Source organism: Colossoma macropomum, unplaced genomic scaffold (genome assembly GCF_904425465.1).
Source record: "Colossoma macropomum unplaced genomic scaffold, Colossoma_macropomum, whole genome shotgun sequence".
Taxonomy (NCBI): Eukaryota; Metazoa; Chordata; class Actinopteri; order Characiformes; family Serrasalmidae; genus Colossoma; species Colossoma macropomum.
This window is the reverse complement of record NW_023494802.1, coordinates 14243971-14256822: the sequence shown is the minus strand read 5'-3', so window position 1 is coordinate 14256822 and position 12852 is coordinate 14243971. Positions and strand designations below refer to the sequence as shown.

The 12852-nt window shown below is 38.7% G+C and overlaps 1 protein-coding gene across 1 annotated transcript; it reads right to left on the bottom strand.

Annotated features, from left to right (window-relative positions):
• Positions 1-1343: 1343 nt before the first annotated feature.
• Positions 1344-4065, bottom strand: guca1b (guanylate cyclase activator 1B). The gene is made up of 4 exons (XM_036591625.1): positions 3673-4065; positions 3333-3482; positions 2686-2800; positions 1344-2118 (listed from the first exon to the last, which is right to left on the bottom strand). The coding sequence occupies exons 1-4, from the start codon at positions 3871-3873 to the stop codon at positions 1991-1993; spliced, it is 594 nt and encodes a 197-aa protein (XP_036447518.1). The 5' UTR covers positions 3874-4065; the 3' UTR covers positions 1344-1990.
• Positions 4066-12852: the final 8787 nt, after the last annotated feature.

Here is a 12852-nt window from a genome sequence, read left to right as displayed (position 1 = left end):
ACAGTTTAAAGATCTTCCTGCTCACACATGCCTGATTTGACACATCAGTTAACCCAATCATGTCCAGCAGTTATATTTAGTATAATAAAGACACATGCCATAGAACTTTGATCACTAAAATGATGACATTTTGTGTAGTTTTACCTTTGATGAACATCTAACAGTAGTAGTTTAATTTTTTATTACATGACTCACCTTTATTCACATGCATTCATTTACAATCAAATTCAGATTTTCTATTGTTAGTTAGAGACCCCATTTACTGGGGCAGTCTTAGGATAGAGGTTAGGGAACCAGCGTGGTGACTGGAAGGTCGCTGGTTTGTATCCCTGAGCTGACAGTGTGACTGAGGTGCCCTTGAGCGAGGCACCCAACCTCCAACTGCTCCCCGGGTACTGCGGATAGGACTGCCCACTGCTCCGGGCAAGTGTGCTCACTGCCCCCTAGTGTGTGTCTTCATTAGTGTGTATGTGGTGTTTCATTGCATGGATGGGTTAGGTCGCGGAGGTGAAATTTCCCTGTTGTGGGACTAATAAGGGTCACTTAATCTTAATTTCCCATCAAAACAGACAGTTTTTCAGCATTAGAAAAAAAAAGCCAAAACAACTAAAAAATTATTTTAAACAATCTACATATTATTCCAGACCTCCAAAGATCAGTCTTAGAAGTTGGTTGTATTTTCTGCTTCTCACAATCCATTTCTGTCTATGTGGTGTCTTACTGATTTTTTTGTCTATTTCCTTTTCTCAATAAGGGCTTCTTGGCAGCTACACTTCCTTTCAGACCCATAGTGTTGAGTTGTCTTCTCACAGTGGAAGGATGGACAGAAACACCTGTGGATTTTTTTCAGATCTAAAGAGTGGAGCTTGATTTTCTCCTCCAAAATAAAAGCTTTAATTGCTGTTTATTTGAGTTTTGGTGGTCTACCGGGCATTGCACAGTTGTTAGTATCAGTTTTTTTATATGTTTTAATCATTTTTTGAACTCCAATTTTGGAAACTTCTGTTTTTTCACTTATTTTCCAATAACATTTCCATTCCTTGTGCAAGTGGTTTATTTTGTATCCAATCTCCTCAGAAATATCTCTTCTAGCCATTTTAGATGTACATGAGAAAAAAAAAATCTACAAGGCAGCTGAGGCGTGTTTGGGTAGTTGTGTGTTATTGTTATTGTCTCTTTCAAGGACATCATAATGTCAGTGACACCTTTGGGAACCTTTTGTTGGGAGGACACAGCTGTAAAGTTGTTAAATAAATGAAAGGGTGGTCTCTGTCTTTTGCACAGATTTCACCAAGCTGTCTAAAAAGGGGTCTAGAAATGGTTTCAGTGAGTATTTCCTCTCCACCACTTCTTCAGCTTTAATGGCTGCTTGACTAATCATCTTCCGTTGATTAATTAACTGATTGGCAAGTTAGAGCATCTTACTATCACAACCAAAAACACTTCACTTAAAGTACCCAGAAAGTTTATTTATCAGTTGTTACGCATCAGTTGACACACATTCTTATACATCTTATTATCAGTACAATCAATAATCTTACTGGTAGTAAATATATACAGAAAAAAGGTTTTATTTTTGACTTTACCACAATATACATACATATTCATGTAAAGATTCCATGTAACAATGTCTAACTCATCAACTTACTAATTTGACTTGAAATCTAAACGATACTGACTTCAAAATTCGAATGGATCTCAGCAAGTCTCACCAGAACAAGTGGAATTAAGCAGGAAACACATACAAATGTTGGGAGGATGATGCAGTTGAAGCAGTACAGATGAGAAAAGGGAATAAGGGATGTGAAAGTCCATTTCCGTTGTCATTTCCCCAGCGTATCTCGCTCTAAGGAGATTTTTACCCAAGGAAAAGGCCCAAGGTTTCCTCTGTGCTTCCTCATCCCAAGAACTAATGGTGTTTTTCAATTGTAAAACATGGACAGACTGAGTGAAATGTTGGGTGAAGAGCTTGGAGTTTGTTGGACGTGCTTCAGAAGTTGGCGCTCCTTCGCCGATGCTCGTTGATCCACTCTCCTGGGTTCACATCCATCTGCAGCATCTTCATGACCCACTTGTCACGCCGCGCACCATCAATGAACTCATCCAGAGACAGCTCCCCTGTGAACACAGGAAACAAGTTCACCATCAATCGCTCTTTAAACAGCACTGGGACTTCATGAGACTTTGAAGCTTTACAGCTGGTCAGAAAGTGAAAGTAATTCTGTGGCCTGTTTAGTTTACTATGAAAGTCAGAACTATCTACTGAGATTGTTCACGCTGACTCAAAAGGTGCTGAAGCAAGTGCCGATTTACTGCTGTTATATTTGTGTTTTGAGTCAACGAGTCTGTTTTCTTACAGGAGAAAATATTAAAATTATCATCAGTGATAACCCTGCTGAAAAAGAGCCATTAGTAGCCATTAGGATTAAAACCAAATTGTTTAGCTTTGTTTTTGCATTAATTGTTTTGACGGGAATTGGCTTGGCCATCCATTAGGAAACCATCAAATGCATTTAGAATCAGCCGTTGGTCACCTGTTAAATCATTAGGATCCTTTACAGTGTGATATCAACCCATTAAAAAGCCAAAACACATTATAAAGAAACACTTAACGGTAACTCTGTGGAATTTTTTCAGCAGGAAATTGACTATATGCTACAGATATGGTAGATAAAATGAGCTAACCATCTCCGTTCTCATCCACCAGCTCAAATATCCGGTCCACCACCTGGTCTGGGGTAAGTAGGTTACACTCTTCATCCAGCTCCCCATGACATGCCTTCTTCATTCGGTAGATTGACTAAAAAATCAGACCAGATATTATAAAATTAAGCGATCCAACAGGAATAGAGAACTACCTTTAAATGTTATTTAAAAATAGAATTATGTAATACAGACTCATTTAAACCCTGTATGTGGGTCCACACTTAGTCATAATACCTCAATAATAAGGCTGCAGTTTAAGGGGTTAATAACAAGATACTAATAAAAGTTTTATGATATGTATTGAATCTGTTGCCTTTTCCTGGTGGTTGAGAGGAGTAACAGTGTGCGTGACACTCCTCACGAGTGGCTTAGCAGCTACAGTAAACAGGCCGTGCAATCATAGAGGTCAAACAGATAATCATCCTGTGCTACTCTCCCACTTGGAAATGTCAATGTCAAGGTATCTGTTACACAAGTAGGGTCGTGGCATTAATCCTGCTGCAAATCACATTCAGATCTTCAGCATCTGCCTTATTTTTGGTCTTGTAATGCACACAGTTAAGGAGAAATCCCCAGACTGAGTCAGTGTGATTAAATAAATGATAAGGAAGCAGGAGGGTGATTACCTCCACAATCTCCTTCAGCTCTGTTTTGTCGATGCAGCCACTCCCATCCTTATCGTACATTTTAAAAGTCCATTTCAGTTTGTGCTCCAGCTTGCCCCGCAATACCAGATTCAAGGCTGCAACATATTCCAGAAAATCAATAGTGTTGTCCTATGAAAAAAAAATGGAGAAAAAGGGCAGAATGTCAATAATACAGAAAAAAAACAAACGCTGTAAAATCTTGTTGGGCCATAAAGTCAATTCATTAAATCCATAATTGATATCAAAATCACCACTGGGTGTTTTGTAATTAAAATGCAATCAGTCAGATGCTGGCAGAGGATAAAACTGCATCACTCACCCCATTTTTATCAAAGGCTCGGAACATGTTCTCTATGTAGTCCGCGGCCTCTTGGTTGTCGGTTACGCCAAAAAAGCTCTTGAACTCGTGCTTGAAGAGGGTTCCACTGGGGCATTCCACCACAAACTTCTTGTACCACTCCTGCAGTTCTGCAACGTCTATCTCCTTCTCGTCCGAATCGTCACTGAGCCGCTGACCCATCACGCTAGTGGGTTTGAAAAACTCAGATTCTGCTTCTCAGCCAAAAATGTTCACGCTCATATTTGAGAGCCCTTCACTGTCTTCCGTCAAGACACCCCATACAGCCACGGGTCGATGATAAGTACCTGACAAATGTCAGTGATTCTGGAGCTGCAGTTTTCTTACCACTAAGACAGGAACGTGTATGCACTTCCAAACCACCCAAAGGTTTCTCTTTGAAAGAATCCACCAAAGGCAAAAGTGGAAAAAGTACCTTAACCTTGTAGTGCTTATGCCCTACTGGCTTTGGGATCCAGTACAAGGACTGTTTTGGGTCACATGACAGCAGGGATTATTCATATCAACGTGTCTCACTCAATTAGTCCAGAGGCAGATGAAGAGAAGCTTTACTGCGGTTCATCGTTTAGAATGCAGAACACTGTATCCCACCAGAGAAGATTCCTCTGAGGGGCAGATCTAAGTGATTCTGTTTTTCTGCATAATCACTGTGTCCTTTAATAACTATTCTTTAAGTTTGATCTGCAGATAGAGGTGTTGGCCTATGGTCAGAGAATTCTCAGGCTTGAGAAGAGTTTATCTTCATCTGGGGTGAAGGCAGAGCACTTACATATCAAATATATATGATATATGCATCAACAAATATGAATATATGCATCAAAAGCAAAATCCTACTTCTCGGCTAATCTAATTAATCATTTATCCTGTTCATATCCCTACTGATTACTAATTATAGTTTTTTTTTCCAGAAATTAGATCTAGGCCAGCATTTTCCTGTCCTGTTCATTTAAATCCAGTGGCATAACTACTGTCAGAGCAAGGGGGGCAGCTGCACTGGGGCCCTTAGCATGGGGAGCCATGTGACCAGGCTCCCTAATGCCTTTACTGCAGAGGGAACCCTGAGGCCCTTCTAGGCCTTTAAAGATGGTGTAATGATTTCTGAGAACTAAAAAAAATAAAGTCTGTAATGTTTAGTTCATTATTATTCGTTAGTATCATGCTTATATTTAAACCCTGCAAGCATTACAGTTCTACTCTTATTTCATTGGTAAGTTCTGGATGGACACAAAAGGGTTACATTCTTGAAAATTAGCCAATCAGAAATTGTTTTTCTCTGTGGTATCTAAGTAGGTACAGCTGAGCGAGCTCTCCTATTGGTTAGGACTTTAAAGGCTGTGAGGCAGGCCTAACACCTCAGATTAACCAGGATAATTATGAAGTGATTTCTTAAATCGTTCCCACGTTTTCCTTTAATTGTTAGCATGTTTTCTTTACTTCGTGGGTACGTTTTTTTTATTCGTGATCACGATTTTCTAATTCGTTCTCTCGTTTTCTTTTAAATGTGGTCATGTTTTAGTTTTGACTGAACGCACGTTGTTTGTTTGTTTTTTTTTTTATTCGTGCGCAAAATCAACGTAGTAGATACAGGTCGTAAACAGCTCCCTGAGACTGTCTGACGGGTTTTGACGTGTTAGATTGATGAGATAATGAACAGAGACGCTCATCAGGTCTGATTTTGATTTGGGGGGGTTATGAGGAAACTGCAGCTCCTCTTCACAGCAAACGGCCCACAGTGTTTCTGCTCCCCCGGCAAGCTGCGGTGTTAGAGACCATCACACAATTACAGGACGAAATGATCAGCGTTTCAACATCCTCACATTAATATATCTACATCTAATCTATAGATCTATTAAACTCTCTCGCCATTTGACCTCATCCCACATTAATGTTTCTGTGTGTGTTTAATTTGAGTTTGTTGAAACGTTGACGCTGATCATTTCTTCCTGTAATTGTGTGATGATCTCTAACACCGCCGCTTGTCGGGGAGCAGAAACAGCGCTAAGCGTCTCTATCTCTGTTAAATATGATCATTAGACAGTGCAGTTTAGTGAAGATTGTGGTTGTGGTTTGTTGTCTTCCTTCATTTCACCACCAAACTGCAGCTGCACTGATGAATCTGTGGGCCAGTCGCTGTGAAGAGAAGCTGCAGTTTCCTCGTAACGCCCCAAATCAAAATCAGCCCTGATGAGCGTCTCTGTTCATTATCTCATCAATCTAACACGTCAAAACCCGTCAGACAGTCTCAGGGAGCTGTTAGTTACTCCTGCACAGGACAAATAACACGACATGTATCTACTACATTGATTTTGCGCACGAATAAAAAAATAAACAACGTGCGTTCAGTTAAAAATAAAGCATGACCACGATGAAAAGAAAACGAGAGAACGAATTAGAAAATCATGATCACGAATTAAAAAAAAACGTACCCACGAAGTAAAGAAAACGTGTGCACGATTAAAATAAAACGAGGGAACGATTTAAGAAATCGTGACCATGCATAAAAGAAAACGTGCGTACGAACTGCAAAACGTTCGCTCGAATTAATTTTTTTTTAACCTCCGTCCCCGCCGGGCCTCCGTAGGTGACATCAATTTTATAAGAAAAAATGTCATCCTGGGCCTTATGGAAGTTCTAGATACGTCACAGACTGGAAAACAGCTCTATAAAACAGCTCTATAAACAGCTCTATAAAACAGCTCTATAGGCCTCTTTACTGAATGTGAAATTGCTACAGTGTAAAATATATGCTAATATATCTGTCACAAGCTTTAAGACAAGGAATGTCTTTACATGTCTGTGTTTAATCTAGAATGGGCAAAAAATGTTCCTGTGAAACGCTGTTAGCTCAGCACTAATAAGGCTATATGAACATTAGAATTGTAGATGTGTTGTTTTCCTCATGTTTTGACCAAGTTGTGACACTTACGGCTCGAACTGAACTTAAAAATACAGTAGCATAGCAAGCGAGCAAATGTTTTTTTCTTAAATGTGAAGCAAGTTATGGACCTGGCATGTAACCAGGGGCGTAGCTAGAACTAGAACTTTTACTCTGATTAGACCCAGAGATATTATTAAAGTGGCAAAGGAAAAAAATAAAAGAGCAGCCAGTATTGTTCTTCTGTTCATATATTAAGGCTACATTATTAAAATAGCATTAAAAATGCACTGAATTTACCCAATTATTACCGAAAGTAAACTGAAAGACAAAAGTGAGTTGATGAATATTCATTCATGAAGAAATTCTGTACACATTTGAATCAATAGAATGAAATGTATCACTTTTTTCAGTGCATTAACTTTAAGTATACATTTCAAGCCATAGAAGTTAGTCAGGCTGCAGGTTACTCATATGACTAATGCTAAAGCTAGACAGACAGCAAAGTACAAGGAGATGTTCTGAGTGAAAAATCTTTGGCTGGGTGATGAGCTGACCTGACTTTAGCGATTCCAAGTAGCACCGGATTCACCGCAGTTGGAATCCGGCCTACAACATACGCCTGTAGCTGTAAAAAGTAATTAGTTAACATGATAAATGACTGTAGCTGACTCTTATTGGGTAATTAACACATCCTACCTGCTTCATAATGTAGCTCACAGAGCAGCACCTCTAAAGGGACAAAGCACGCTGTGAAAAGCGAGTGTACAGGGCAAATGATTAATGTGGTCATAGCTCAAAATTCTATGTAGTTTAAGACAATAACCTTATTAACCAGTTAACCCATTTTAAAATATAGTTTTTTTTATATTCTGTTTCTGAAAAGATTCTGTGAAAAATACTGTTCGTTTCATTTTTTTTGTACCATTTTTACTGCAGAATCTTCAGTGATCTGTTCCATGTAGAGCATGCTGCATCACAAAACAAAAATAGCATATTATTTTAATATAGAAATTCATTTAGGTGCTTTTAAATGTGTTTTCCTAATGTAGAAACAAAGCAAAATGAGACTAAAGGTTTGACCAGCATTCACTCACCTGCTTGCTCAGCAAAACAGCCAGTCACAGATATGCTGATACTTAAGGACTCTAACATTCATTATTTATCAAAAACATTTCTTGTGGAGTCCCACAAGGTTCAAAATTAGGTCATTCGCTTTTCTCTTTGTACATGTTACCTCTTGGTAATGTCATCAAGAAACATGTTATCAGTTTTCATGGCTTTGTTGATGACACGCAATTATACATTTTTATTCCTTCTGATGATCAAGACTGCCGACAGGCTTAATGGTTGTGAGTCAGATATTTCTCAGTAGATGTCACAAAATTAACTTTAAAATTACATCAGCAAAAACTGAAATACTAATCCTTGGTACTAAAATTCAGATGGCTTAAAGTCTCACTTTGCATCAGTGGGTGGCCAGAAGGGTGACAAGCAATGATGGTACCAACCACTACTGGCTACCAGTCCTGTCCCATATAAAGTTTAAAAATTTACTTCTCACTTTTCAAAGCCCTGCATAAACTTGTTCCCCTCTCAGAGAATGCCTGACCTCTTACACTCACTCTCAGTCTCTCAGGTCTTCTTGTAATAACTTACTTGCTGTCCCACTTTCCACCTTGGGAGTGAGGTCCTTTAGTGCCATGACCCCCAAACTCTGGAATTCTCTTCCTCAATCTCTCCATGACTGCTCTTCATTTTCTACTTTCAAATCTGACTAAAAGACTTTCCTTTTTCATGAGCTTTTCTCTTCCTCCTTTACTGCTTAGTCTTAGCTTTGTGTGTGTGTGTTCCTTGTTGTGTAAAGCGACCTTGGGATTGTGAAGAGCGCTATATAAATGTAACTTGTTATTATTACTATTGTTATAATTGGCCTTGGCTACACACCTGCATGTAACACACTCACTCACATTTTGCAGCTGAAGATTCTCCACAAGGGGGTGCCATTAGCACTCCAGTAGCTTTTGGTGCTTCATGTGAGTGGTGCTTTGCTTTTGTGTGTCCTTGTTATTAATTCAAGCTAATTTTCCTAGGGGTGGCATCGATTTATTTGCACTGGGGCCCATAATTAATTTAATTGTACTATATATTTTCATTCAATCAAATAGAGTTGAGTCAGCATATACTGACTTTGTTAAAATGCATTTGCAATTAATGCCAACAAACTTTCAGCTTGTAAGTCAAACAACCACCTCTGTTTCTTTTTGAGTGTCCTTAAATGTTTTTTTTTTCTGCTACTAGCACACCTGACTCTAGTAATCGTCAAGCACTTCAAGAGGTTAAAATGGATGCGTTAGAGCAGTGAAAACATTAAGGAGCAGGATTGGAAACTACTGATCTAAAGAACAGAGCTAAGATCCATAATCCTTTGACCCACATACAGTTCATAATCAAAACTCACAACCATGTTTACATGGAGTTGTTGAAAACTACAGGGAAGAAACAGAGAAAAAACAATTTAAATACCCCTAATGAGCCATTTAAGGCGTTAGATACTGAAGTTATTTTTAAACGCAGTGACATATTGTCCTATTCCCAGTCAACGCTGAGAGGCCCTCCTCGTTTTGCTGTCTTCCTGTTTGAAATGAATTGCATCGATGAGCTTATGCAATGCATTGTTCCAGAGAGAGAAACATTGTATTGACAAGGTTTGTGACTGATGTCTGGCTGATGTAATATACTGCAAAAGGTGCTGCACTGTTACAGGCTATAAGATTATGTTTCTATTAATAATGCAGGTACTGTACAGATACAGAACCATTTAACCACATCTGAACGTGCACATAGCCTTAAAAAATCACTGTCATAAGAAACTCTTGCAATTGTATTTTTTCAGTTCTTAACTTTGGCAGCACTTTATTTGAATAGCCCACTGTAGATGATTTGAACATGACTATCTTGCTTTAACTTAGAATGCATAATTATCTATTAAATTTACCTGAATTTTAATTAACCCTAACCCTGGCCCTGGCCCTACCTGTAACATTAACCTCATTCCAAAACCTAAACCTAACCTTACTCCAGGTTCTAAACCAATCCCTAGAAGTAATTCAAACATTGATCCCCAATACTGTTGGGAAGCAGTCCCAACAATTAGTTTATTAATAACTGGAAAATCTATATATATTCTACTAGGGGCTGTCCAAATAAAGTGGGACCCTAATTATATACTCAGCTGTTCTTAACTTTGAGATTGATAACATTTTGGAAGTTTTTTTTTATCACGTTAGATTAACAAATGTTAAGAATTTTCTTCCTTGTCTTGTAAAACAATTACAAGAGATTCAAGACTGCAATTTCAGAGATTCCGGAGATTCTTGAAAATGATATAAGTGCCATATACTTTTGTGTTTCTCAGGTCATGAGATCTGTACACATCACAGACCTATTCCATTGTGCTGACTGCAAGCTTCATGGGGATAAGCTCTCTTACCCTAGAAGTGTCAAGGCCATCAAAGACATTAAGTAATGTCCTTATTGGATTATATCCAATACAACGGGAGAAATAGGAAGGAGGCCTCATTGGCTTAACTGAGAAATAACAGCATATTTACCAGTAAATTGTCTTTTTTTGCTGATAAAAAATCTTTTCCTTGTGTGGGAGTGATACGACACTGTAGTGAAACTGTAAATATGTTATGTCAATCATGAATTCAGTTACGTGAGTAGCCCCAATTAGGATGCCCTTAAAATAAAGTGTAGCAGCAAATAAACCATTCACTGAATTTTCAAACAACCATCAGGGGCACCCAGCAGTCATCAGGTCCGACTGACAGAAAAATAATCGCTCTGTGTGTTTCCCCTCAACAGCCCTGGTGAATAATTCACATTCATAAGTGGATTTTAATATCAGCACTGTTAAGGGTCTCTTTAGCTCAGAGCAGCTAATCTTTGCTCATAAGCCTCAGACAGACAATAGATAAACAGATAAATCAATACTGTACTCATTCAACACTAAACTAATTACTGTGATATAATTATAGGCCACAAAAAAGGATTGTACAGCTGTGAGAAGAAGTTTGGGAGCATTTGGAATCATCTGGAGGTCTGTATAATCGGCTCCTAAAACGTGATCTCATCATCAAATCATAACAATAAATAAAAGACAGTTTAATTTAACAACGACAAAATATTACATCTAAAATAGTTGAAACGTTCATGGTTGCTGATGAAACTGGAAACATTGCTGCCTGTCTCAAGTTTACTAAAGACCAAAAGTCAAAAGTTGAACTTTCTGGTAAACATACAAAGTGTCTTGTTTGGAGAAAACAAAACACTACCTATTATCACTAAAACCTCATCTTAACAGTGAACCATGGTGGAGGTAGTATATAACTGTGACGTTGACTTGTCGCCTCAGGTAAACTTGCGGTCACTGATAGATCTGTTGGTCTATGCCACATAATAATGCTCCAAAACACTGGAGTACGTCAACAATAAAGCAGCTCAAAGTGAGACAATTAGTGTTTCAGAAGTCAGCGTCCTGACCTCAGTCCCACTGAAACACTGTCGTCACCTGAAGCAGGCCATTCAAACAAGACATGTTAAAAAACCCAAACAAACTACAAAAAACCCATGAACTGTAACAGTTTGGTCCAGAGGAATGAGTGAAAAATACTTCCTCACTTTTGCTCAGGACAGATCAGCAGCTACTGAAAACCTTTGGCTGAAGTTTGTGGCAAGAAAGGCTGTTTCACTAGTTATGAAATATAAGGGTTTGCATACCTTTTATACATATGACCTTGATGATTTAAACCATGTGTTCAGTAAACAAATGACTTTGGAAATGATATGTAGTTTGAATTGAAGATCAGATCACACTCGGGCAGAAATACAGATACTTCTGAAGTTAGTTTTTCTCACAACTGTTTGTGAAGTTACAAGCAAATTACAGTGGAACTCCAAAAAAGAATTCAATTCAGTACCTGTTGAGCTGCTAAGGTTCCCCATGGTGTAATATTTTAAAATGTCCCTAGATGTCAGTGCTTCATAGAGTATCTTGTGACATAGCGTGTGGTTGGTAGATGGGTTTGGTCTGGGTTTTGTCATGCTTCTTTTGTCTTTTGCTTTAAAGGTGTAATCAGTTTAATATAAGGGTCTTACACCCAAAGAACATTCTTTTAGAGAACAGAGTTTTAAAATGAAGATCTAAAATAGTTTAGAACTCATATTAACCTGTATAAAAAGCAGGGCAATCTGACAATATGAGTGTAAATATCTAACATTAGCCCTACCCTTATTCCTTACAAGAAAACACTTAACCCATTTCTTTTCACTGAAAATCAGTCTGCATAAAGCAAGACCCTGAGTGGCATAAGTGTGCAATCAGTCATGACAAAAGCCCAGCGGTAGCCTAGACTGTCCATTGCTCAGGATTTTGAATTCTCCCAAAATGTCAGAGCCAGTTGCCAGGGTAGCGAATAAAAATACCCTGTTCTGTCTCTCTCTCTCACACTCTCAGAGAAGGGAAATAACAGCGTTAAGAAATTCAGTTTACTCACTGTGAATGACACAATGTATACGCTCGAATGGTTCAGATCATACAGCCTGTCACTGTCTAATGAAGAGAGAAATTCAGAAATGGATGAGATCGATCTGGATAACACTTTAATTGGCTGGCGTTTTTTAGTGTGATCGGGCTAACATTCTTCAAAGGTCAACATCTGACAAAAGAAATACGGAGTCAAGCACACCATTTCAGTCAAAGTCAATACCCTCAGTTCATCTGTGATTTATGTGCTGGATTAAACATTGCTCATGAAAGACCTTCACTGACTTACTGTCGGGCTGCGCGTTGTATTTAATGACGTAAATGCACTGACAGCATGCCTGCAGTGCAAGTATTTGACATTTCTGGCTTTATGCTTAGTGCACCAGCCCATCTGTCCTGTAAAATGACCCCTAATGTAAATGACATAGTTAAAACCGGCCTTTTTTTCTATTTGCACAACTGCTTGACCATAGAGTCATAAATCAAAGATGTAACAGGCAGTGCAACGAGGCAAGAAAATCATTTTCGCCTGCATGGGCCCACTGCGACATTTGAAGATGTTTTGGTGGCATCTACTTCATCTATAATGAATGGCAGTGACATTTGAGCAGGATCCGTTTGTCACTTTTCTGTGAGCTGGCCAGTTGCATTCATGGTCCAGGGTTGCACTGCGGGGCTGCTGTCACATTCCACTAAAATTAGAGGGTAAAAGATG